General features: G+C 43.1%; 1 protein-coding gene across 1 annotated transcript; it reads right to left on the bottom strand.

Moving 5' to 3' along the window:
- Nucleotides 1–1,277: 1,277 nt before the first annotated feature.
- LOC138743925 (cytochrome P450 26C1-like) lies at nucleotides 1,278–23,043 on the bottom strand. Its single transcript, XM_069899489.1, has 6 exons — nucleotides 22,840–23,043; nucleotides 21,839–22,063; nucleotides 21,161–21,436; nucleotides 20,371–20,526; nucleotides 7,902–8,435; nucleotides 1,278–2,407 (listed from the first exon to the last, which is right to left on the bottom strand). The coding sequence occupies exons 1-6, from the start codon at nucleotides 23,041–23,043 to the stop codon at nucleotides 2,039–2,041; spliced, it is 1,764 nt and encodes a 587-aa protein (XP_069755590.1). The 3' UTR covers nucleotides 1,278–2,038.
- Between the last annotated feature and the right edge of the window lie 3,261 nt (nucleotides 23,044–26,304).

Below are 26,304 nucleotides of genomic sequence, written 5' to 3'. Positions count from 1 at the left end.
ATGGCCCTTGTATCTGGGTCATGGTGGGCGAGGGCATTAATGTGAGGAGCTCCAGAAGTCCTGTCCTCCGGACCAATCTTCTAAGATTCCATCCCTTAACGCTGTTGAAAGCTCCGATCTCCCTCGGATTCTCAGAAGTTCTGATGAAGTGAAACCTTTCCCGTTTGACGAAGTTCCTGATGTCAGTTCCGATGAGTCAACAGCTTCCCGTGTTTGCGAAAAGCCAAGAATAACTGGGAAAAATCTGAGTGCTCGCTGGAATCCTGAGCGGTGACGCCACCACTCTATGCGCTCAGTCTTGGGCCACATTGAGCCACAAACGGAGAAACACGGTCATGGCCCAACATGAGGAAGGTGAGAGACAACACGAATTTATCATTTTTACAGTCAGAGTCCCAGGTTGGCGGGTGAAGCTGAAGAATTTCACGTACGTCGATGGTGAAAGCCTTGGAAAACTGCGGATGCCGGTGTATCGTTCATTGGTCTTGATATAATGGACATCTGTGATGACTTCTTGTGAGATGCCTTGATGTCGGACCACAAGGTCCCTGTCTCACTCTCAGAGATCAGTCATGACTAATAATAGGTTCGGCACTAAAGTTCAACAAAAATCTCTCACTTCTGAGACATCTGCAACTAAGTCCGGTATCAAACACGCATTTGATTTGAGACGTTTGGGCAGCCTGGAACCACTTTTGAGTTTATCTGATTCCTTTTAAATCTCTAGAAAAGCAACCAACTGGAAAGCGAGACCCTCATTTTCCCGCCGCGCTTCCAGAATGGCAGTAGTATGGGTTTTCGTGCACATTTTTAGAAAGGTGGATTCTTTGGCAAGTGACATCTTTGCTGCCAGAAAAGATAGGGCGCACGATATCTCCAGTGGATCATACACGAAAGTCTGATTTCGCTACAAACTCCACGTGGTTGGATTTTGTATGAATGGCACTTTTTTTTTTCAGGAACAGGCACAATCCATGGTCAAAGCAAGGATATTCTGGTCTTAAAGTTTAATGGGAAATGTCACAGGGATTAAATGCCTCAATTTAAAACAGGGCAACTCAGCCGCCCCGAGAATCCCCCGGTGGGTCATGAATTGAATGTTTGTGTCATAAAGAACAAAGATCACCACCATAGCACAAAAATCGAATCCTTCCCTACTTCACACCCATCAATAACACTACCTTTCTTCCATCCATGTGCCTATCTAAGGATCTTCACAATGCCCCTATTTGTACCAGCCTCCACCACCACCTCCGGCAATCCATTCCAGGCAACCAGCACTCCCTGTGTAAAATAACTTGTTTCTGAACACCTCACCACCTCGCTCTCACAATCCTCAGCCCCACCCGCCTCGTCACCACCCCAGTCCCCGATCTTTCCAGATCACAGTCTATTCCTCTTCACGTAACTCCAGACTGCGACCATTGTCGAAGGTCAGCGAGGATGGACATGGCGAGTGAGGCAAGGATGAAAGAGGCCATGCTGTCGTCTTTATAATCTAACCAGAGGAACAGCCAATGTCAACAAAACAAAGATATTTTATTCGGTTTACAAAATACATAACTACTTTTGGTCCCTTTACTGTTGATTGAAACATATTCTGGGAGGGGGAATAAAACAAAAAGGCAATGTACAAAATTCACTGTCGAAGCGCCATCCTTTCCACACTGATAAACCAAAGTTTAACATACAGGGGTCAGTATCTGGTCACCAGTCGAGTGAGAACTCGTAGTTGTACGCTCTGAAAGCGAGTCATCAATATATAAGTGCATAGATAAAGTATTGTGTTTTGCCATGATGTATTTGGATATAATGATGAGGGGGAAATAATTAAGATCCAACAACCAGCTAGATCGGGAACCTTTTGAGATAACTGGTGATTGACCCTCTGCGGAAGCCTGAAACTGGTCAATGTTAATTTCCATTGATTGGCATTCACATTTTGAGGGGGCGGATCGCTTGGCGTAGATTTGAACACGTCGTCTGATGTCACAGGACTCGGCCGCTGGCTAACTCACCCTCCCCAGGCCGGGTCCTGTTATTCGTTTATGGGTTTGCAATTTCCTTTATCATTCAAGCGACGAAACCGAACCTTCAGCCCATCGACTGGGTGCACAACTGGCACGGTCTGCATGTGTGGGTAGGCGGCACTGGCCAGTTCCCACTGCGCGCTGCTAATTAATTCAATCGCCAGGGTTTTGAGGATGATTTGCGCCAACTCTTTTCCGATGCAGCTCCGAACGCCCCCTCCGAAGGGCAAATAATTAAATCTACCCGCTTTGCTCTCATCCCGCTCGGGTCCAAACCTATCTGGGTCGAATCTGTCTGGATTCAAATAGACGGCCGCTGTCTCTTGTGTGTCGCGAATGCTGTATATAATATTCCAGCCTTTAGGTATCTGACATCCCTGTGAATCAAACAGAGCAAGTAACTACGGGCAGTACTTGTATAAACTTCTAACACTACTTCATTCATTCAGAAAGAACGAACCTCATCCCTTCGCCTTACGCTCGATGGTCAATAGGCTTGATGAAGACATTCGCTCTCTACCTGCTGAAAGCTGTCACTCTGTCGGAGCAGATGGCCCCCTCACATTCGGTTCTACCCTGCTGTGATTCATTTTTGTCTCACGCCGCTTTGATTCCCCCTCCTTTACCGAATGTCCGAATGTTTTCATCACAAATCCCCAGTAATTTTCCTCGGGGACGAAAGATTTCAAAGTGTTTGCAAGACTCGGAGAGGGAGGGAAAAGGTGTGGGGGGGGATAAAGAGAGGGGAAAGAGAAAACAGAGGGAGGAGCGAGGTAGGGGAAGAGTGGGAGAGAGGGCGAAGGGAAGAGAAACTGGAAGGGAGAAAGGGGGAGTTTGTTAGCTTTGAGAAAATGTAGGACAGTCGAGTAGCTATGAAAGACAAAAGACACCGAATTGCCTTTGCATTTATCTTGAACAAGTGAAGAGCTGGAGGGACTTGAAAAAAATCCCGACCGAAAAGGTGACTGCTCCTTTCTCTCTCGGGATGCTGCGTGACCTGGTGAGTCCCTCGACGTCCTTTTGGAGACAAAATAAATGTTTGTTTCAAAATAGGAAAGGGGAGAGAGTGAGTTTCGAAGAAGAGAACACGAACATGACAGAGAAGCAGGAACTGAGCAATAGGCCGCGGTGGGAGAACCAGTGATTAATTTACAGCAGAAGCCACAACGGATCTTGATTCCCATCTGTTGGGGCATGGGGAACCAATGCAACAAAAACCATAGCTTTGGGAAAAGGGCATTGCAGGACTGTGTGACATCCAGCCCAGCCGCTGCCTGCGTAAACCCCCACCTTCATCCGGCTGGTTCTACATTCTATCTGTCCTTTACACGCTCTTCTCTCCAACCAACCTCCTTTCCCAAGTATTCTCTTCCCCACCTATTTCTCCACCTCTCCGATCTTCTTTTGTCCAGCATCCTCTTCCATCTTATCCCCCCCCCCCCACCCCCAGCTTTCTTCAACCCTCTCTTCATGCTTGAATATCCAACCTAGTCTCCAAAAAGGGATCCGACGCGAAACTTTCTCTCCATGGTTGCGGAGTTCCTCCCTCTTCCCTTTCTTTGCTCAAGGTTCCTTATGTTGCCCTCCAGCAGTTCTCAGTGGCACAAATACTCAGCGTAACCGTGACCCTGAATATTCAGCTACCTTGCCATTTGGCGTGGGCGATCATGTCTCTCCATCTCCATTCCTGAATAGGAAGTATTAACAAAAGATTGAAAATATATAGTCGAGCATCATACTCAAACTTTCACTCCTCTCGGAGACAGAATGTTTTTTTTTAGTTTGCAACCTCTGAAAAGCTTGGGAGGAGACAGAATGTTCATGCGGTTCGGCATTAAAGGAAACGTTCGCGGGTCTGGGATGCAAAAACATATGGGGGGGGGGGGAGCGCTGACTGAAGACAAACCAACTTGTTTGAAAGGGCAAATGAACCTGCGTGCTGCAGAATAAGTTTAGAATGAACGCGATTGAGATAGTTTCCTTGTACACAAGGCAGCCAAATGGGAAAGCAACCTTTTCTCCCTTTATCGTGTGCATTCAGATGTGGACAATTAGTATTTTTAAATAAAAGGAGGTCTGAGTGGTTATAAAATTAAGGAACCATCTAACTCGTAAAAATTACAATGCTGGAAATATAAAATAAGTCCAAAAACCTGGTAAAACTTAGCAGGTCAAGTACCATTTAAGGGGGAAAAAAAGAGTTTACGTTTCAAGTCGAAGACCCTTATTGGATAAAGCTTTGCATCAGTTCGAGAAAGAAGAATGAGTTGGAATTTTTGGTCACTTGTGTTGGTGTAGCGGTTAGCGCAAAGCCACTGCAGAACGAATGATGGGGACAGGGGTTCGTATCCTGCGCTGTCTGTAAGGAGTTCTCCCCGTGTCGACGTACCAGGGGTGCAGATTAATTGGGCGGTACAGACTCGTGGGTCGAAATGGCCTGTTACCATGCTGTATGTTTAATTTAAAAAGATAGGAGGAGCAGATTAAATTGTCGAATCAGTCTACGTGAAGACAAGCTTGTAGAATGTAACACTTTCGAAACAGTGCTGGAGAAACTCATCAGGTCAAACAGTGAACTTTATGTAGCAAAGTCAAAGATACATAACCAACTTTTCGGGCTTGAGCCCTTCATCAAGGCATGAGCTAATTGTGGGCAGGCACCCGAACAAAATGGTGAGGTGGAGGGACAGAGGGAGGAGCACAGACCCACAGACAGAAGGTAATAGGTGGATAAGGGTAGAAGGGCACACCAGCAAAACTGCTCCCCATCTGTAATCCCTGCTACTCTCTTTGCTACATAAAGTACATAGTTCTCCAAGCATTGCGCTTTTACTTCAACCACGGTGTCTGCAGACTTTCGTACATTCCATATTCTTTGAGATTTAGTTATTTGAATACAGTGTTCAGGATTGCACACAATTAAATGCACACCAGTGTAAACCAATAACATAAGTCAAATTTGCAAGCTGTCACCACGCGCCTAGAAAACGGTAGCATTCATCGGTGCTCACCATCTGAATCTTCGGCCACTGTGCAAAAAACATCGCGAACGTGCAGTCAAAATGCTCGACAAGGTGGTCGGCTGCGAAGTGATTGTTGCCATTCTCTGGCAGAGCTGCTACCACCAGCATCACGTTGGACTGCATGGGTGTTGTATGGCGGCTTGTGGAAAGCACGGGAAGAGCTTCGGCTCATCAGCACCAGGACAGAGACAATCCTCAAGCAGACCCGAGCACACTCACCCTGGGCAACTTGTACAGGTCATAATAACTTGGAAATTTAAATCAGGTATATATGAACAAACTTTGGGTTTAAATAGAATCAGTGGGAAACGATCTGATGGTTGTAACAAATCCCTTTTAATTCACCACAACCTGGCTTGACCCAAGTGCGACTCTCCCCTAGCAACTGCGTCGAATTTCACCGACCCCCTTAGAGTAGGGTCAATGGGGGGGGGGGGCGGGGGAGAGGAGAGGGGGTGTAGGGGATAGAAAATTAATGTCGACCCTGCCACTCGCGTCTGCGTGGCAGAAAGGGAACATGTTAGATAAAGGGTATGGAAAACAGCGCAGCTGATGTTCTCACGAGGGAAGTCCAGGCAGTTTGTCAAAACACAGCTCCGAGACTGGATACTGTTGGGCTAGGTTAATATCATTGCATAATGGGGCAGGTCCAACGATTCAATTGCCTTTTAATTCTTCAGCCTCCCAAGGCCTTCCAAAGCACACTTTAACCAATTCTGGTTTTTTTTTAGTTGTGCAGGTCCGCGAATGCAAGATGAAAAATCGGCATTTACCGATAAAGGTCAAACTTCAGCAGAAAGAGGGTGGGATAAACAATGCCTTTCAGATTAGCAGACTGTTGCAAGTGAGGTGTCACAAGGACCAGACTTGGCCCTTCAGCTAAATCCATTTATATTAACAATTAAGATACAAATCCAAATGTTATCTAAATGTATTGATGATAGAAGGTTAGGTAGGAAAATATCCTATGAGGAGTATTAAATGAGTTGAGAAGTTAGGCAAGGTGGCAGCAGATTGTGTTTCTTCGAGTTATTGTGTGAGGAATGTTGATGTCGCTGGCAAAGCCCTCCTTCATTGCCCATCCCCAATCTGCAGTTTGCTTGAAGATGACAATGCTTTTTCAACAGGGAAAAATGGCCAGAAGCAAAGGAACTTGGGTGTAATGATGAGGTAAAGGGGAATTGCATTCGATAATTTTAAACAGATGAATATGTAAGATGAATAGCTGGATGTAGAATATGAGATTTTGTAAGATGGAGGTGAGGATGTACCAGAGCAGAAAAGCACGATGAATTTTACAGATGGCCAGTCTGTTGCATGCGAGGTGTCACCAACATCAGTATTGAGCTTCAGAAAACAAAGAATCTGGAGAGACTCCGCAGGTCAGTAGGCATTCATGGAGACAGACAAGGCTTCTGGTACAACCCCCTTTTAGGAATCTGCAAACCCTCTCGCTCCGTTTTGTTTGCTCAAGATTCCTGCCCGTGTTTCTCCAGTATAAAGTTTCAACCAGTTACAGTGTGCATTAATAATGTCGCGAAAGGACATCTACAAGTTCCAATCCTATGAACTGGCAAGGCATCCTCAACATTCGGTGGATGGGGATTCGTTTGATTTTCCAGATATTTCTGCTCATTTCAATTTTCTGGCAACAGCAATTATTCTTATTTTATTTTAATGAATTGGGCGTACAATTTCAACACTGCACTGGAGACTTCAAGTGTCCTCATAAGAGGTGTTTATAATGAACCCGTGCTGTCTTTTCGAGGAGTTCCTTATAAAAGAGTTACCCACTTTAACGTCGGCTGCTTTGGGATTCTCTCTCTCCCGGCCGACTGTCCTTCACCCCTGTTGTTTGGTTCGAATAAGTCCGGCCAGATGCAAAGTTCTGCTTCTGTAAGCAGGAAGGCCTTACGATTTGGTCAACCATTATTTTTGGATCGATGCGTCAGGCTCCCTATGAATATCTGCATGTGAGAATGCAATTTGAAAGTCCCCGCGTATTACGAAACACTGGAAAGTATTTAAAGCCCTTGATCCAAACCGAAGATTTCTGCTACGCCACCCCCCCCCCCCACCTTGTGAGCCAATAGCCTAAAAGAATCGATCTTGATATTTATTATTGTCACCTCTTAAACCTACCTTCACGCTCCAATCCCACCTCTGCGTGGAATGTGCAGACAAGTTTTTTTGCTGTTCATTATCGCGTTCGTTTCAAAAGCTCGATCCAGCTCACCCAACACCACACTGGATTTAGTTAGCATGACCGTTTATTGTGCAGCCCGCAGCTCCCTTCCTCAGTACAATGGAATCCCACCCCATTCCTGGAGCTGGGGTGGGGGTGGAAACCTCTCACAGGTGCTAGAAAACTGGAGCAACACAAAATCTTGGAGGAACTCAGCGATTCAGGCAGCATGAAGGGACTCGGGCCGAAATAGCAACTTTCCATGGATGCGCTGAGTTCCTCCGGCTTTTTGCGTTGCTGGATCCTTTCCGAATAAGTAAAACAGTTTAAAATACCGAGATCAAAATTAATGAAAATAGATCTACATTGAACTGGATGATATAGATCCCACCTCACGACTGGTGTAGTGAATTCACAAATAGCCATAAAGACCAATGACAGACTGGTGCTAATTGGACTCTGCAGTACTCGATGGACGCAGTTTCAACAACCATTGAAAAGGATATGGGAGAAGTGCTCCGATTATTATTTTTTTGGTGCAAGGGAAGGGACCAGATTCGAATGCTCTTTGGGAAAGTTGGCGCAGGCAATGGTCACGTCTACGCAGCCGAATTCCGCATCTATAAATGGGAGCTTTCTTTCCCGGCAGGAAGTTTTACTTACATTCAGTTCAAAGGTTTGCAGCGCCGTCCTGTAACCCCCAGACACAGGGGGGAGTAGCCTCAGGACCTCCTTGACCACACAGTCGAGGTAGCGCAGGCGGCCGAGGATGTCCAGACTCAGAGAGCGCTGACAGTCGCAATCTCCGCACGACCGTCCCGCTTCACTCTCCGCCGCCGCCCCGGGAGACTCGGCGACCGGACACTCGCTATTTCGAAAGGGTTCTTTGTCCAGGATGATACGATCGTGGTCGGCGCGGATATGAGAAGACTCTTGATGCCGGACGGATTTATCCGTTGTAACGGACGATTGGAAGGCAATACCTCTGGTTAAATTCTCTGGCCGCTGGTGGCCAGCGGTTTTATCCTGGGTGGCAAAGAGCCTATTGCATTGGCAGCTGGGGATCAAACCGTGCTGTTCCAGTTCTTGCCTCGCTTTCTCTCGGACCTGGGAGTGCTGAAGGAGAAGCAACACCAGGGATGTGCTGGCACTAGCTGTCGTGGAGAAGGCGGCGAAGATCAACTCAACCGCAGCTTCCTAGGGAGAGAACAGAAATATCGAGGCAACTCGTTGACAGATGGAAGAAGCTGAGCAGCATCAACCCCGGAAATTATTAATCCGTTTGAAATTCATCCCTCTTTGGAAGATTGCCAGAAATTTGGCAATCCAGACACGTGAGACCTTTTCATACGCATAGGAGGGTCTTTAATGGTGGGATTCATTGGGAAAGAGGCAGATGGGGACAAGCCCTTCGGCTCAGAAAGTACTTATCTAGACTAATTGCAGCCTTCGACTGCCAATCAATTGCCGTCTAGATAATTGAACCTCGCCCGAGACTCTGCCTCAAGGAACGCTGACTCTGGATGGGAGACATTTAAGGGGATTCATTACGTTGTCCTCGGATTCTCATCCGAGCTGGAAATTTGCATTACGGCAGAAGACAGGGCGGAAATCTCCAAATGAAGCGAGAGATTTTGCAACAACCCCACACTCTGAGAATTAAAACTTTCACACGTGAGATTAAAATAAAGTTCACTGGATATGATTTTTCTTTATCATAACTATGGCACCAAGAGTCAGTCCATTTTACTTTGCGACCGAGATATCTTTTTGTTTTGGCCAAACAGCATCTCTAAAACCTTTACATTGCCACATCACTGTTTGTGGGATCCGGCCTTGCTTCGTTTGTCTGAAACATATCTTGCATTGAATGCAACTTCAAGGATTCAAACGAGCGTTTAATAATCTCACGTCCATCCTCATGAAGTGCTTCGAAAGGCTCATCATGGGACACATCAAGCTCCTGCTGCCCCCCTCTCTAAATCACCTGCAGTTACCATAAAGATCCAACCGCTCTATGGAAAATGCCATTACCACAGTCCTCCATCTAGCCCTCACCCTCACCCACCTGGAAATTAAGGACTGGTATTTTCGAATGCTGTTTACTGACTTCAGCTCAGCATTCAACACAATCATACCCCAGTACCTGATAAGGAAGTTGAACCTGCTGGGTCTAAACACCTCTCTCTGCAATTGGATTCTTGACTTCCTGTCCGGGAGAGCTCAGGCAGTCTGGATTGGGAACAGCATCTCCTAGACCATCACACTGAGCTCGAGGGCCACCATCTAACCCCCCACCACCCCAGGGCTGCATGCTTAGTCCTCTGCTGCTCACTCTGACCCAGAACTATGGAGCTAAACACAGCTCAAACCACACCATCCAGTTCACTGACGTGATGACCGTGGTGGGTCTGATCAGTAAGAATGAGGAGTCAGCGAACGGAGAAGAGGTGCAGTCTCCAACAACCTGTATCTGAATGCCTGATGAAACAAAATAGATGATTATTGACGTCAGGAGGGCCTGGGAGCAGGGGGGGGGGGGGGGGGGAACCGTGCTCAACCTTTGAGGTCATCAAGAGTATCAAGTTCTTTGAGTGCATTTGGTGGAGAATCTCACCTGATCCCTTAAGAACAGCTCCATAGTCAAGAAAGCGCAGCAACACCTCTACTTCCTGCAAAGGCTGAGAGAAGTCAATTTCCCACCCTCCATCCTCACTACATTCTACAGAAGATGCATTGAGAGCATCCTGTGGCAACTGCATCACCACCTGGTTCAGAGGCTGTACTTCCTCGGACCAAAAGACCCTGTAGAGGATAGTGAAGTCAGTGGAAAAGATCATTGGGGGCTCTCTTCCTACCATGAAGGACACTCGACACAGGTGAAAGGCAATAAACATTGTGAGGGACTCCACACACCCCTCATGTAAACTGTTCTCCCTCTGCCAGCTGGTAGGAAGTATCATAGCTCTCAGGTCCTTATGTCCAGATTGGGCAACAGTTTATTCCCTCAAGCCATCAGGTTCTTGAATTCCCAGAACATATGTGGATAGTGTACCATGGACCTTTACTGTATATGTCATAACACTTCAATATTTCCGATGTGTTTAACTTCTATTCCAACTTATATTTATGTAAGTATGCTCCATGGACCTGCAGAAACACGATCTCGTCTTTATCATGGTATGGTAGCATGGTATGAATGATAAATAAAGGTGATGAATTGATATTGTGAAAGATCTATCCGTATTTGACCCATATAGAAGTAGCACCTGCCCCCACCACTATACCTAATGTGTAATGTAACTGATTCACTGACAAACCTGCCTCAAACCTTACTCCTACATCATTTCAATTTTATTGGCACTATTAAGGATGATGTGTACAGTATTCCTCTCTGTATCCATCCCAGGATAGCCTCATCAAACTCATTCTCTACTATAGAATAATATTCTTTGCATAACTTTCTGCAAAAAAAATTAAATCACTTAAATCAATAGCTTTACATCATTGTACCTAAATACTGCTCTAGGAAACTCACTTTAGCCAATTTTCCTCAATCTGCTTGGATTGGCTTGGTTATTCCCCGCTCTCAAAAATTCACATGTCCATTATATTATACCTTTATGTGTATAGGTATATGATAGTATTTAATGTATGTACATATTAAGAATTATTTTCTCTCCTCAGAAACTCCAAATATTTGCCTTGGAAATCTGTCATGGCTTCAAAGCCATGAGATGTGGTGAGAAACAGCTGGGCTTCTTGAAAAGCACAGCTATACTGCAAGTAGAAATAAGGAAGGGCCAGCATGGTGAATCATTGCAGCAGACACGTGGATAAAATGCAGAATGTCCCAAGAAAATTAATATTGCATGCTGCAGGGATTCAAGCAAGTAAACTTGACTATGACTGACGCATCCCCAAGATCCCAGCATTTTAAAGGGTCATTGGAAGATGCTGTTAGAACATCTGAAAAGTATTTTTAACCTGTGCCTGATTTTTTTTTTTGATTAGAAAATTGTGCACTCTTTCCTTGCCAATTGAGGTAAGAAAGGGAATCCTAGGAGTTCTAGACCACTTAGTGGCAATGTTTGGAGATGACAAGATGATAATTAAGGACAGGTACTGAAGTGAGCTGAATACTTTTACCTGATTGGATAGAGGTAACATTGATTTATAAAGGATACTTTGTACTTTTTATTTTAATTGGAGTTGTCAGATTTAGTGGATAGTGAATCTCAAAGGATAGTAAGATGCCCTTCCAGAGCAAATTTGATACATCTTTCGCAAGAATGGCAGGAGACAGTAAGGAAAATACGTAGGTGGTTTAAGTTAGTAAGATTTGACTCGCATTTTCTATATGCATGTATTGACTGGAAAAAGATAGTGTTAACAACATGGATGATGTGGTCACACGCTGCCATTTAAAATTGGTAATGACTCAACGAAAAGGGGAACATGAGGGGGAATCTCTTCACACAGAGAATGGTGGGAGTGTGGAATGACCTGTGAGCTGAAGTGGTGAATGCAGGCTCCATTTTAACATTTAAGAAGCATTTGGACAGCTACATGGATGGGAGGGGTATGGAGGGCTATGGACTGGGTGCAGGTCAGTTGGACTGGGCAGAATAATAGTTCAGACTAGAAGGGCCGAAGCACCTGTTCTATGGCTCTAAGAAAAAAAGAAGCTTTGTAATAAATGTTGATGGACAGAGTTAAATGTAGTGATATTAAGTTTAAGTGTATCCAAAATAAATCTGTTGTTCCTCAAGTTTAATAATAAGTTTTTAAATAAGTAAATCACACATTAGCCACACCTTACTGAGAATACTCAAGTAGCTGAAACTCTTGTTTCAGTTTTAAATCCTGAATCTGGTTCACTTGATAATATTTGTTGCACTCCCTTTTGACTCACTGGGGCCCTGGTCCCTGTGCTCCCTTTAACATGCAAGGACCCTGAATCTTGCACCCTCCTTCCACTCACCAGGGCCTAGCTTCCAATGCTTCATTTCTACTCACTCAGGCCTAGTTCTCATTCTTCTTTTCAACTCATTGTGGCCCTTGTTCCCACACTCCATTTCAGGTTTTAACTGTTTCACTGAAAATTGATACTATGCAACAGCTAAGAAATTATTTAAGGGATGTTAAGATTTTAACAGAAATTATATGCAATAGTCCAGAAAATCTGTCAGTGCAGCACCAAATTACAAAGGCTGCCAGATTTGTGGAGTTTTACCAAATTAATGATGGCTCAGGAGTTATCTTGTAGTTTTGTTAACAATAGCTCCAATTTATGAATAATAAAGTCACCATCTATAGCTTCATGTACACAACTGCCCTGTATCATGTTACATTTAACAACAGAGAAAAAAATGTCCCTAACACTAAAAACACCAGACTATAAAATAAAAATCTGTGGTAAGCTCAGGCCTGGTTGAGAGCAAAGCAGAAAGCTTTTTGGAAGTACAGAGAGTGAGTTAGCAGGTGTACAATGTGGCATTATTTAAATAGTGACCCTTAATGATCCAGACTGTTCCTCACTGTGTAGACTTCCTGAAATTAATTGTGGAACCAGGTGTTGAACATTCAGAACAGGAATGAAGAATTTCTCTAAAACTAGCTCTTCTCCCAGAGCGAGAATAGTCCAAAATAGCCATGCAACGTCAGTTTGGGATTAAAAATGTGAGCATTGCATTTGAGTAAGGGAATGGTGACAAAGGAATGTACAGTGGAAGGATACTTAGAAGCGGGATCTTGGTGAGTGTATCTACAAATTGTCAATGGTACCTATTACACTGGATAACAAAGATTTTGCTTCCTGAACTCTCTGGGTGCATGGTATAGATTTTGGGTTGCTGATCGCAAAAGTCACCTTAAAACGTTCATATCATGTACCATTTTTTAAGATATTAGCTATTTTTGTGATTTCTTCTCATATTTTAAGTCCACTAATATATTCCTACAAAGATCAGTTGAACGAATGCAATGTGCCAGCATCATTTTGCTAGTTTCAATAAAAGTTAACTTAATGTCTCTCCAGCTTCCTAAGTGTTACATCAAGTCTGAAATTATCTTTATGTTCATCTTGAAGTTGTCTATCATGAAATCATTTTTGTTTAAGGAAGCAAACCTTTGAAACAATTTGTTGTCCAGTGTTATTTATTGAAAGCTCTGAAGTGGATTAAAAAAAAGCACTTTTTTTGGTGATGCACAGAATACACCAGTAAGTCAAGTGAGAGAAGGTAGAGAAATACAGTTAGACCACAGCCCGAGTACATTCTGCTTGTCAAAGCTCTAGATAGATGATAGCACAAAAGATAACGCAGAGGAGATTTATGAGCCACAAAATACAAAAATGTCAGAAATTTGAAATATAAACAGAAAATGCTGGAAACCTTCAACATTTCTAGGGGAAAAAAAAAAGCTTAATTCATGTCTTGGATCTGAGACCCTTTGTTAAAACAAAGGATTTAGAAATGAAATATTATCTATTTCTTTTTCCACAGATGCTGCCTGTCCTGAGGAGTATCTCCAGCATTTAGTTTTCTATTGAAATTTATGGGTATGTTCCCCAGAGTTGGGCTTGTTTTTGCTGGACCAAAAAGGTAGGAGGGGAGATTTAACAGATATATAAAATTATGAAGGCTGAAAGAACCAGAACACTTTATAACAACAATATCAGTTCCTAGAAAGGAATGCATTTAAGTTGAAAGAGGAATTCAGGAAAGAGTAAATGAAGTCAATGAGTAGATGTGACTGATGTGTCAGTGTCCACTGAAGATCCAGCTCCATGGGCCAGCTTAGATGAGCAGGCCACATTGTCTGCTTCATGCCAGTCTCTTGAAGCAAGCATAATGCTGAGCTCCATCATAACAACGTAGCAATTAGTAAGTTCGAGAGCATGTTTTAGGGGCAACTTTAGTAAGCCCACTCACCAAATTATGGCAATCAATTGTTGGTATTAACTGACCATAGTGCTGAACTAACATTATCCTCCAAGATATTTACTGGGACCACGCAACCTGCCAAATAATGTGAGCTAATCAGGAAAGTCTGCAGACACTGTGATTACAGTGCAAGGCATAAAAGTGCTAAGAGCTCAGGCCAGAAACATTGGTTACCCTTTACTTCCTATTGATGCTACATAACCTGCTTCGCTTTTCCAGCACCTTTACGATTTGCCCTTGTAAATATCATTTTTGTAGTTGGAATAAAAGTAAAACTTTTTGTGGTACCATCAAGCCATGGAACTCAGACTAGAGGAGAAGCATCCAAGGTGATCCAAGAATTTGGGACCTCCTCTGTTTGGGGATCACAAAGAAGAAAGAGTATGAAAGATTCCATCCTGCTTAGAAGTCAAGGAAGGTGTGAAATATTTGACATAACAGATAAAGGAATGTGAAGGGATCTAGCTAAATTAAGTTCAATAAACCATTTTTGCATTCAATGTATCCCAGAAGAGGGGTCACATAGCAAAAGCTCTAAAATTAATGAGTTAATTTTCAAATCACTTGGTACAGACTTGAAAGGAGATCTGAAATATTACTAAAATGGTCCTTCTGTTTACTGAAGTATCATATAATTACTGTATAACATTAGTCAAGGGCAAGTTATAGGAACAATTCTTGGTAGAAATCAATGAGAAGAGTGGACTTTAACCAAGGCAGGAAACAGGAATTTGTTCAGGATTGTGCATGACTAGTTTTTGAAAATTTAACAAGGATGACAACATAATAAATCTCAAGAAGCTTATAAGTAAAGGTTCATGTCCACAGATTGTTAAGGTATTCTAGACATTTACTTTAATTGGCTGAAACATAATGTCCAAGTGCATTAAGATTGTGCCAGAATAACACATAACATTAGTTAGGCCTCAAGTAGAATATTTTGTATTGATCGGTTTGAAAGGATGTGATAGAGCTGAAGAGGATAAAATTTAGATTTATGGACAAGAATGCAGTGTTCATTTTTTAGGTCAGGAGCTCACCAAAAACGGCAACGAGGAGGTGCCTGGACCAGCCCCGTGAGGTGTTGGTGCAATGCTCCTGTTTATGGAGAATTCAAGATATGATGAGAGAACATTTAGGTTAGGTTTGTTTTCTTGGAAATGTGGGTGGCAGGAAATTTAATCAAAATTTATAAAGTGCTCATGAATAACAGAAAGAATCAACTTCACTTGGTGGGAAGATCAATGACAAGGAACTATTTTGAGCATGGTCACACAAGGGTTTGCAATATCAACATGATCCCGCACAACAGATCTCTACCAAAATATATAATTGTGTGAAGATCACTGTGTGAACTGCATCAGATTGTTTGGGAGTCAAGAACCTGATCTGCTGAGTATTTCCAACACATCTGCAGATAATTATGCAGGTAATTTTCATGCATTAGAAAAAATACGTTCTCTGATCTCCCGTTCAGTCAAGGATGGACTTGAAGCCACCCAAGAAAACAATATCTGTAACATGTATAAATTGCTCAATTTATTTGGACTTTCTAAATAGGAGTGTTAAAACCCCTAAAATTATTGCAATTGATTTTTATATTTGGAGGTGAATCATTCATTTAACTCGTGTGCAATATGATCTGGGATCGCAATGTACTGAACTAAAGAATCCTCTCTACTCTCAACATTTTGTAAGCAGACATTAGAAGATATCCCACCTGTGAAATCAATACAATCCAGGCAAAGATTTAGAATTGACAACTTTTCTATAATCCAGTTGCTAATGGAAACACAAAGTATGACAGTATTTTCTAATATTGTTTCCACATTTCAGTCTTATTAGGCCTTCACCTGGCTACAAGCTTGGAGGGAAAATATAAAACTTACCTTTCATAGAATTGCTCCAGTGTTGCATTCTATTAGCGCCCTCCAGATCCGACGGAAGTGGGGCGACTGGTGCCTTAGCACCACCTGTCATAAATATGCGGAAGAGCAATGGCCGTCTTCCCTACCCATAATCCCCACACAGCTGGAACTGCTCAGTGCTTCCCAGAACAGTTCCAGTTGCATGGGGGATTATGGGTAGGGAAGGCAGCCATTGTTCTGATGCATTTTGAGCTGCAGAGTATAGCCCTGTGAGCCTGCACCAGCCACCCCCTGACGGCTCCAGCTGGCTCCACCTCCTCCTGATGGCTCCCACTTCCCCCTGACAGCTTTTGCCCACTGCCCTTGCCCTGAGGGGGTCATGGAGGGAAAGGGATGAGTGGCGAGATAGGTCGCGGACTAACGCCGTCATCAGACCGGTTGGACTTTCAAGCCAAGTGGCAGAGAGCAGCACTCTGCCGATTATCCTTTCCTGAGAAGGGTTGGATTCTGCGCCTCGGAGCCAGCCACGGTGCGTTCAGAAAGGTACGTCTTGAGGCACAAGGGTGGAGAACCTCTGCCTTTACAGTTGGGCATTTTCCTTGATTGAAAGGGTCTATTGACTTCGTAACTACTCTAAATGGAGGCTGCAAACACCCTATTTTAGCTTTTTGAGTCTATGATAGAATTCACAAACAAAGCGGTCATTTGAATAAAGTAATGGATCTGAGGAAGCCTGTTCAAAGTCAACTGCAAGATGGATACAAAGCTCACATCTGTAAAAGTGACTAAGCAGTTTAAACCCCAAATGATACATTGTTATCTTTCAGGGAAGGCAACATTCTAACAGACCCAGACCAAAATACAATCCTAGTTGCAATCCTAACTGAGAAAGACAAAACCTGCAGATGCTGGAATCTCAAGCAAACAAATGATTGCTTGAAGAACTCAGCAGGTCAGACAGTATCTATGGGTAGACATCATCAGTTTGGCATTTCAGCTCCCCAACCATTCCTGCAGAGGCATGTCTGTCATTAGTCTCAACCATTGTCAGGGCGAGGCCAAATGTAAACCCACAGAACAATAAAAACAATAGATTACATTCCTCCTGGACAGTCATAAATCTAATAGCACAAACAATGATTTTCTAAATTTAGGTAACTCCTGATTCTCTCTCCTTTACCTAATGTACTTATTTTTCCCCTCTCTCCCTCTCTTATTTTCTCTTATTTCCACCCCCCGCATGGATTCTCCTCTACCTCTCTCTCCACCTTTTATACTTTGTTCTCTGCACCTCTGGGCCACTCCTCCAGCTTCTCTCCCCCTTTTATATGTATTTTTACCTTAGTCTTAATAAAGGGCTCAAACCAGGAACATTGGCTGACTATTTCTACCCATGGAGGTGTCAACTCTCAGGACAAGACAAAACTCCAGACGGTTGTTAACTCAGCCTGTGACATCACAGGCACCAAACCACTCTATCAAGGACATCTACGAGAGGTGATGTCTTATAAAAACACCCTCTATCCTCAAGGACTCCCACCACCCAGGTCACGCCCTTTTCATTCTGCTAATACAGGAGCCTAAAGACGAACACTCAGTGGCCAAGGACAACTTCTTCCCCACTACCATCAGATTCATGAATAAGAACCAAAGACACTTGCCTTAATTTTCGTGCACTATTTTTCCATTTTTTGTGGTAAGGTGGTTTATATGAATTTTACACTGTGACGCTGCCGCAAAACACCAAGTGTCATGACTTGTTCATGACAATAAATTCTAATTCCAGTGATTCTGACTGACTTGTCGAGTGTTCCTCCAACAATTCTTTGTCTACTCAGGATTTTTCTACCCAAAAAGGGAACAACTGGCCTCAATAAAATGGGATAAATATTAATAGCAGAAACGGAGCTTTGAAGAAGCTATAATTAAAACGATACTGCTGATAAATTCAATGTATTAAACTGAAGGCACGATTATTCCAATTCTCCTTGCAGAGAATGATAATCGGAGCCATGCACCAACTCAAGACCATGTTAATACTATTGACCTTGGCATTGTCTTTAAGAAAATAAATGTTAAAAATCAAAGATTGGTGGCTCCAGAATTGATTCCAGCAGATGTATCTTGTTTCCATTCGATTGCTTTGAATTGAATGCTGTTTAGAAGAATCAACTTCAGTAACATTTTATAAAAGTCAACTTCAGTTAATAAATGTTCAACAAGGAAACATTTCTCAAGTCCAATTTCATAAGCTTTTGGAATGAAACTACATGCGATGACAAAACAAAGTTTCTGGACCACCTCTCTGAGGTGATCTACCTCCTGTACAATCCCAATATGAAATCATGGCAGAAGAAACTCTCCAAGGCAAAATGTATTTGCATTTCATGGCTCCTGAGGTCAAGAACTGTCCATCTTTCATGAATCATTTTTCTCTCCTGCACTGATATCTCAAGTTTAGTGCGATGTGTGGTTAAAGGGCAGGTGAATGAAACTTGCAAATCGGACTAGAACTCGACCATTAAATTGATGAACCATTTATTTAATCAATAGATTATCTAATTGATGAGCAATTTACTAATCCACACAGACTATAATCCCAATTCACAATGTCAATTTAATGTTAGAGCAGGGTAGAAGCTATTAACAAAGCAAAATTAGCAATTATAAAGGCTTCTGTAGGTTTAGTGAAATGAAATTATTGTAGAGTAGACTAATTGCTTGTTAATTTATTTGAGTGCCTTCAGGAATGATATTTGCAAGCAAAATGTTTAGAGGTCACTAAGAATCACTTAATAAAAATTGCTTTGGTCTTGAAAGTGGTTTTCATGGAATTGCCTATCAATTGGTGTCTTAAAATAAAATGCAGCTGGTAAAATGAACAGTTTGCAGCCACACATCCTGGAAATCAAAACTAAAAGTAGAAATGCTGGAACGGCTCAGCAGACCAGGCAACATCTGTGAAGTAGAAACCGTTTTCTATCTGAACTGTTTCCTTTCTACAGGTGCTAAGTGTTTCCAATGTTTTCTCTTACAGACAGTCTCTTAGAATAGGCTGTGATGAATCAATTCATTCCCAGGTACCTCTTACTCCACAAAGCATGATCCATTACACAATGCTATGACAACCAAATCACCTTGTGCCAACAACAACATCGTCTTTTTTCAATCTGCATCTGTATTTATAATAAACATTTTCCTGCAATTTCTAGAAAACTAATATTGTTTAGTTTCATTTGGCAACAGTGGCCTTGAAACAAATAGTCTTAATTATTTCATTTTCCCCTTGGCACCACTACTAAAATTTAAAATTAGAGGCCAGTTTTATACAGAGAAAACCAATGAATTTACAATACCATTTGACTTTGACTAAATAGTCCTCAAATCTGTGATCAATCGCAATGATATGAAATTTTGAGAAGTTCAGTTAAATAGTCTTTGGATAGGACCATCTTTTTTTTTATTTTTTTTATTTTTCACACCATAAACCACATTGACCATGATACATACATTTTCCTTTTCAAATATATAGTGTCATTTTCTCCACCCCCCCCCCCTCCTCCCATCCCACCAAGATAGAACCACCTTTAAGGAGCTATCTCTTGTAGTATTCATAAGGCAGCTCTGAAAGGATCTGAAGGGAAAATACAAGGTTGCAGGGTGATGAGGAGAGGCAAGGCCATGGTTACCAGTACAGACAAATAGACTATGTAGAGCACAGTTGCAGGCACGTAGTTTTGAAAAGTTAGTTTTGGAAGCAACATCTGAAAAGGTCAATTTGTGCTGTATTTCCAAACCCATCTCTAATTGGGGTAGAAGAGGATTTGGAGCAGGACTCACACACAAGTGTACAAATCTACCTGTTTTCTGAGTAACTTAGTATAATTACCAGCAGGGACAGGGAGCCTGACTTCGAAACAATTTCTGCTGCATTTGCCCTTAGGAGATCCGGACTCGCTTTACCGCACAATTGTACTTCAAACACCCAGCACTGAGAGTCAACAGAGGGGCTCGATTTGATGGATGCAAGATCTCAAGTATTACCATAGAACAGAACCCGCTTCGCCGTGGCGCGAAAGCTGCAAGTGATGTTACTCCTGGGAGTCCTGGCCGGCTACCGGCATTGGACGTGCACGCAAGCAGAGGCAATGAACGATTTGATGCAGATTGTTCAGCGATTTTTAAGGGCCTTAACTGCATCTACTTATTCATGGAAATATCTAAGAACAGAAACGAACAGCGTGAAAACGGAAGGAAAATCCGAACGAGAATTGAAGACGGGAGGATTAATCACATTTTCAAACGAGATCCGATTACCTTGAGTTCCTGGAGGTTCGGCTCCTTCCCGATCTCCCTCGCACTATTCAGGATGAAATCCAGAGCATCGGGATAGGCACCGGGGCTGTTTTGCTGCAGTTTTTCGGAGATTGCTTTTTCCAAGTACTCGTGCAATGCATTCCTTGCTTTGATACCCTTAGAAAAACATTGCCCTCAAATGAGTCTCCGTTTTACTTTATATCGAAGGTGTATTGAGACCGTGTTGTCTGGTAACTACAAAGAATACGGCTTTTAATCACGGGCTCGAAAGGAAGCTACATCATGAGTTAATTCTATCTGAAATCTGATAACGTTCCACCTTTCAATTACGGCACTTGCAAACAGAAGGAGTACTCTGTTCAATACGCTACCTTCTTTCAAATGCCACTGTCATTTAATATGTTGCCGTGTACACAATTGTATAGAAACATAAAACCAGGGGAAGTTTAAATTCTAAACTCCACATTAATATCAAAGCAGGTTTGGAATTTGCTACAAAAGTGAAGGGTTCAGAATGCACAAACATCTGTTCGGGTTTATAGAATGAAAGGGCCAAGCCCTCAATGCAACACACACCTCCCTGGAAAATAACCAGCGAAAGTTTGGGCGACAACTGCTTTGGAGTTCATCTGAAACCTGGACTGGTTGCCAGGCTGTAAGTCAGTCCCGTGGAAAATTCCGCGCTGACCAATTACATGTGTTGAGGTCCGAACAGCAGGGGCAGACTGAAGCAATGTCTTGGGGTGAACGGATGACCGCCGGCGGGTAAATTGATACATCGATAGCATACCTTGCGCAGGCCGCTGAAGGGAATATCCAAAGGCAGCGAGAAGATATTTTCCATCAGCTGCTCGAATGTACAAGACAAGTAGTAAAGCTGGTGGTCGGCAGCTCGGAGTCCCAGCAGGGTCCGGACGGCGATACAGAAAGTCAAGGCTTTGGTGGCGGGGTAAACGGCGACTGGTGCCCGCTCCTCACACCATTCCTGCACCCGGGAGCGGACCACTTGCTGGGTGCCAGGTAGGTAACTGTCAAGAGCGGAGTGACTGAATACCCGGGCCAGGATCTACAAAAGGCAAACGGAGTGTGAAAGCAAGTATAGACCAGCCGCGAGACCCTGCGGTTTGTTTTAATGCCCAAAGATCGGAACCAGAGCAGCGGCGTCTTGAAATGAATCATCCTCTCAGATTTAACAGGCTAACAATTTATACTCTTTTCATTAATGTTCTAAAAAAGAGACGTTTCTGGAAGACGAGTTCCACATTGCAGTCTCGGGATGGTGGGGGAACCAAACTCCTGGTCGAGTCCATCCGTCGAGGCAATGGGATAAGCACAGGTTCTGCCTTAATCCCAGTAGCCGCGCACGGTGTCTCACTGCGCCTGACCTGCTGCGTTCCCCCAGATCCCAGACTCCGCAGTCTCTCCTGCCTCCTGTGCTGAGATCCCCCGCCCCAATGAAGGTACTTGCCCTCCGTCGCTGGCGGTGCATGTCCCCGCTGGAGTTGGCGAGTGTATTGGTGCCCAGCAGGATCCTGGTGCTGTGAGGCCATTGCGCGCTCACCAGGCTGTGCTCTCCCATCAGGATCTTCCGGATATTTTCCGCCCCCGTCACTCGGATCACCGGCCTGCCCAGAAGGTGCGTTTTGAAGACGTTTCCATATTTTTCTCTCCTGGAAGCGTGGAAGTCGGCACCCTGCCGAAAGGAAGGAGGGAGGCACTGATGACCGAAGGCTGACGCATAGCGGGAGATTCAGTCTAACTACCCATCTAAACATCTGGAAACACCTGTAATTAAGGCAAAGTGCTTCCGAGTGTTTGGGACGGATCCTTCCTTCAATTCTCGCCACCTCCCCCCTCAAGCAAAACCCTCATCCGAGCAGCGAGGACCCCAGAGTCTGACACAATATGCGATCGCCTTCCCATGAAGGCTCTGTTCACAGACCGGATTAGGGGAGCACCCCGCCTGCTTCTTCGTTGCTGTTCACCCCTTCCTTCCTGTCCTCTCGTCTTGAATATTCTTTTCTCGAATTGGAAAAGATCCAATCGTGATGAGTGCGCACGGATTCCGAATTAAAATCGGCATCCACCGGTTATTAAAGTAAACTTGCTTTTTTTTTAAAAATTAAAACCGATTCAGATGTTATGCGATCTTAGATTAGGGAGTGGAAACCACCCCAAAGCACTTCACGACGTTACGGGGGAGCAATTACTTCCCCAACTGTTAGAGGAAGATACAAATGCAGGAGCCAATAAATGGGCCCCTTGTTATTTGTTAGCATCGATGAAAGTGCCTGAAACGAACGCTATTCGATTTAACTGTATACACAAACAAAAGGTTTCACTCTAAGTCAAAGCAAGAGAAGGAAAAGAGGAACGAACCAGGGTGGGCGCAGGAATTGCCCCTCCCCCCGATATAAAACGCTTGACTGGTAGGATCTGCTTCACTGGCAATTATTGCCTTCTCCGTACCTGTACCATCCAGTGCAGCGTCTCTCCAAGCAGTGGCCAGCCCATTGAACCTTTGGGAAGCGGCAGCTTGTTGTCCCGGTCTCTCGTCACATTCCAGGCGAGTGTCCACAGCTGTCTGGACACAGAGAGGATAAGCAGCACCGAGAGCAGAGAGGCGAGTGCCGTGGCCACCGCTGACAGGTACTCAACACCGGGCAGAAACATGGCCAGCAACCAACACACTACGGTGAATTATCTGCTCCTCTGGCGAGAACAAGAGTCGCGATTACAAGATTTTTAACATGAAAACATTTTCTTCCCAGTTTCAAGAAAACATTGGTACCCAGTAGAGAAGGGTTGATCTATTCCACGAATCTCCAATCTCTGCTCAATTCCTGTATCCAAAACATGGATTGCTTTCAGAAAAGTCGAAAGTACTCAAGCGTGAAATTGCCCGTAGAATGCAGGATCCTTCATTAAACCACCCCCCCCCCCCCCCCCATTAACACAACTTTGGCAATATTTTAAGCAGATTTTGTCACAACAAGTTAGTGAAGGAGAAAAACCAGAAGCTCTACGAATATTTATTGCTTTAAAAAAAATAATTCGAGTTACGGGACCTTTGGTCGCCAAAGTCGGTCTGAACATTCAAAATGCAGCACGTTTATCCTCATCAAGAAACAATCCCCTTAGTTTCAAGAATATTTGAAAGACACAGCGAACAGAGCCTCGCCACACATATCCCGTGATTGGTGAAAAGAGTAAAACGTGGTTATTTCTTTCTTTCCACGCGCGATCCCATATTTTTATTGTTGGATTCGTCGTCTGTTTGTTCGGGCCGAGGATTAGGTGGAGCGCTGCATAATTCAACAAGTCAAGGCATAGACGCAAAATGATTGAAGCAGAGCAATCCACAAAGATGAGGTGAGTTAACATTGAGACGATTACCAAAACACATTCGGCCGAAACAGTTCTAGTAACGGATTCATTATTAGATAGACCAAATTCCAAATTGTTGGTTTAGTTTGACCTTGTCAATACAAACTGAGCGAATAAGATCATTATTTAATTGCGCCATGATCTGTTAGGCAAATCCCAGGCAAGATCTTGCTACAACGAGGAGTGTTTTAAGTTTGAAAGCCTAAAACATAACCGACGAGTCGCCAACGAAAGAAACATTGAACAACTTACACTTCTGTTGGAGGTGCAATTGAAACGTCGGAGCAATCAGTTGTTTTTAAAACCAGATTACGCAGTAGTTTTCGTTTAAAATTTCACATCAACCCAGTTGGGGATGAGAATTGGTGGGTTTTCTGTGGACAGCGGTTTTATAGATATTCGCTAACCGGACCATCCACCTCCTCGGATGACGTCGTTGGCAAATTTAAATACTTTGCAAAGTTTCAACAATCAGATTGTGATAATCCGTGCCAAATTAGAGGGATTTCGGGAATTGATCTCAATGATTAAAATCGAAGGAGCGAGAAAGGCAGATTGGGATGAACAAACCGCAGATCACTGACACTCCCATGTAATTCTTGGGAATTCAATGAGATACAGGTAACCAATAGCAGGAACTGCACCAACTCCACATCTAACACAGCCAGCCACTGCTACACCATCGACCAGTAAATAACCCCAAAGAACACCAGACCACACCCTCTCCCCCAATAAAAAGCAATCGGACCGCATTCAATTTCTGTCGTCCTCTGACGAAGGTTGAACACGTTGTTATCCTCGCCAGGCAATTTAACCCTGGAGTAAAGCCAGTAGCTGGAGGCAAGTCATACTTTATCAATTTAAAGGTGACTCACAAACAGGGTGATTGGAATGAATTCATCCAAAGAACATCGGACAAACCTATTTTCATATCTGCACCCATTTAAGAGTTTAGAGGAAATTAATTAATAGGTTGAAAGAACAGCAAGCAATCATATCTACGTCTATTTAATGTTTAGGCGAAGAGTTCACCCGTTTTTCAAGACCCACGAATCGATTAGAATAGGCGGGTTAGTCTCTTTTTAGCAACCGATGCACTGCAAAGGGTGAAACTTGTATAATAGCACGCTAGGCGCCGAGTAAAAGCAACATGCACTCGGGATCATCAATATCACTGTATTGAGCTGGATACCCTTGACTGTTGTGAACCATCCAGAATTGTGAGGCGCACAACGGTGCCACAAAACACCTTCCTTAGCCTTCAAAAAACACAATGGGAAATCATTTGAAACAATTGCGTGCGGTGTTGACGCAGTCGCACAGTAATCTTTCAAAAGGCAACACCAATGGTTAGCCCTCATATAGATTGAGCTGATGCTTAACTCAGCTCTGCACTGTACCAATGTTTTCTTTATGGCTGAAACAGATAATCATTCTGTTAAAAAGCAATAAATGTTTTAAATATATCAATAACGTTAAACAGTTCATACTAGTATCAAACATTGTTTTAACATTATATTTCCAAATAAAACAAGGTAAATTATTTCAGAAACAAAGTATACAAATTTGCTTATTTTGCAATGTAATTAAATTAAAATATTGGAAATAGGTATACGCATCTAAACCAACCCGCAACAAATTTAAGCATGTTTACAATGAGGGTACAAACAGGCTATAGTGTAAATTATGGCAATAAAGTTGTTTAATAACCTACAGTTTATTATGACCTCAGAATGCAAATCCTAAAAGCACGACTGAAATTTGCTGCTCATTGTTGGCCGGGGTTGAGGACGCTGTAATATAATGATTCATGCTCTAATTTGGGTGCACTTTTCTGCCCAGATCTGGACTTCTCTTCAACATTCTTTACCATCTACAGCATAATAATATTTAACATGGTCTCTGCTGCAGTCGATTTTGTTTACATTTGACCAAAATTCCACTGCCCTCTACCGCACACATAACACACAATACTCTTTAACATAGCTTTAAAAATAGTTCATATTTATTTTCTTCCCAGCAGAGATTTGAGTGCTTTTGGAGTTAATTGTCCGCATTGGGGTTTGCCTTTCCGAACTGTTCTTTCTCAAGTCAGACCACCAACTGTGCAAGTACACTTTATCCAAATTCTTGAAAATACTACTTGAAAGAAGAGGGTGGCGATGGGGTGGGGGGGGGGGGATGGGCGAGAACAATTTTCTTATGGTTTATAAACTTAATTTTGATTCTAGACAAACTCTTATTCAGTAAATGCACTGTTTAAATTTGTTTATCATCCTTTAAGCATACGTTGTTATATATCTGTTATTTGCTGGGTGTTAGAACAAGTTTTAGTTCTGTTTAGCTCTCTTTACACATGCTGAACAAAGTTCACGCTGCTTCGCTGATTTTGCTCCTTCACACCTACTTTTGAATTAATATGATTAGTTTATCATCTTATTCCAGGTGCATCATTTCATCTCCTGTCCTCACTTATTGAAAACACCTGGTGGAGTTTATATTTGTGTGTTCCCCTTTTGCAGTTAAAAAAAAAACCATTAAGCCTCC

This window comes from Narcine bancroftii, chromosome 10 (genome assembly GCF_036971445.1).
Source record: "Narcine bancroftii isolate sNarBan1 chromosome 10, sNarBan1.hap1, whole genome shotgun sequence".
NCBI lineage: Eukaryota > Metazoa > Chordata > Chondrichthyes > Torpediniformes > Narcinidae > Narcine > Narcine bancroftii.
The sequence above is the reverse complement of the archived record's forward strand: the minus strand, read 5'-3'. Positions and strand labels throughout refer to the sequence as shown.

Bases quoted from the DNA above. Each gene is read 5' to 3' on its own strand.
- LOC138743925 (XM_069899489.1), bottom strand. From the start codon at position 23,043: ATGTTTCTGCCCGGTGTTGAGTACCTGTCAGCGGTGGCCACGGCACTC. The intron at 22,064-22,839 runs GTACGGAGAAGG...TCCTTTCGGCAG, and splicing joins CGCTGCACTGGATGGTACAG to GGTGCCGACTTCCACGCTTC. The intron at 8,436-20,370 runs GTAATCGGATCT...TTCTCTCCCTAG, and splicing joins CGAACCTCCAGGAACTCAAG to GAAGCTGCGGTTGAGTTGAT.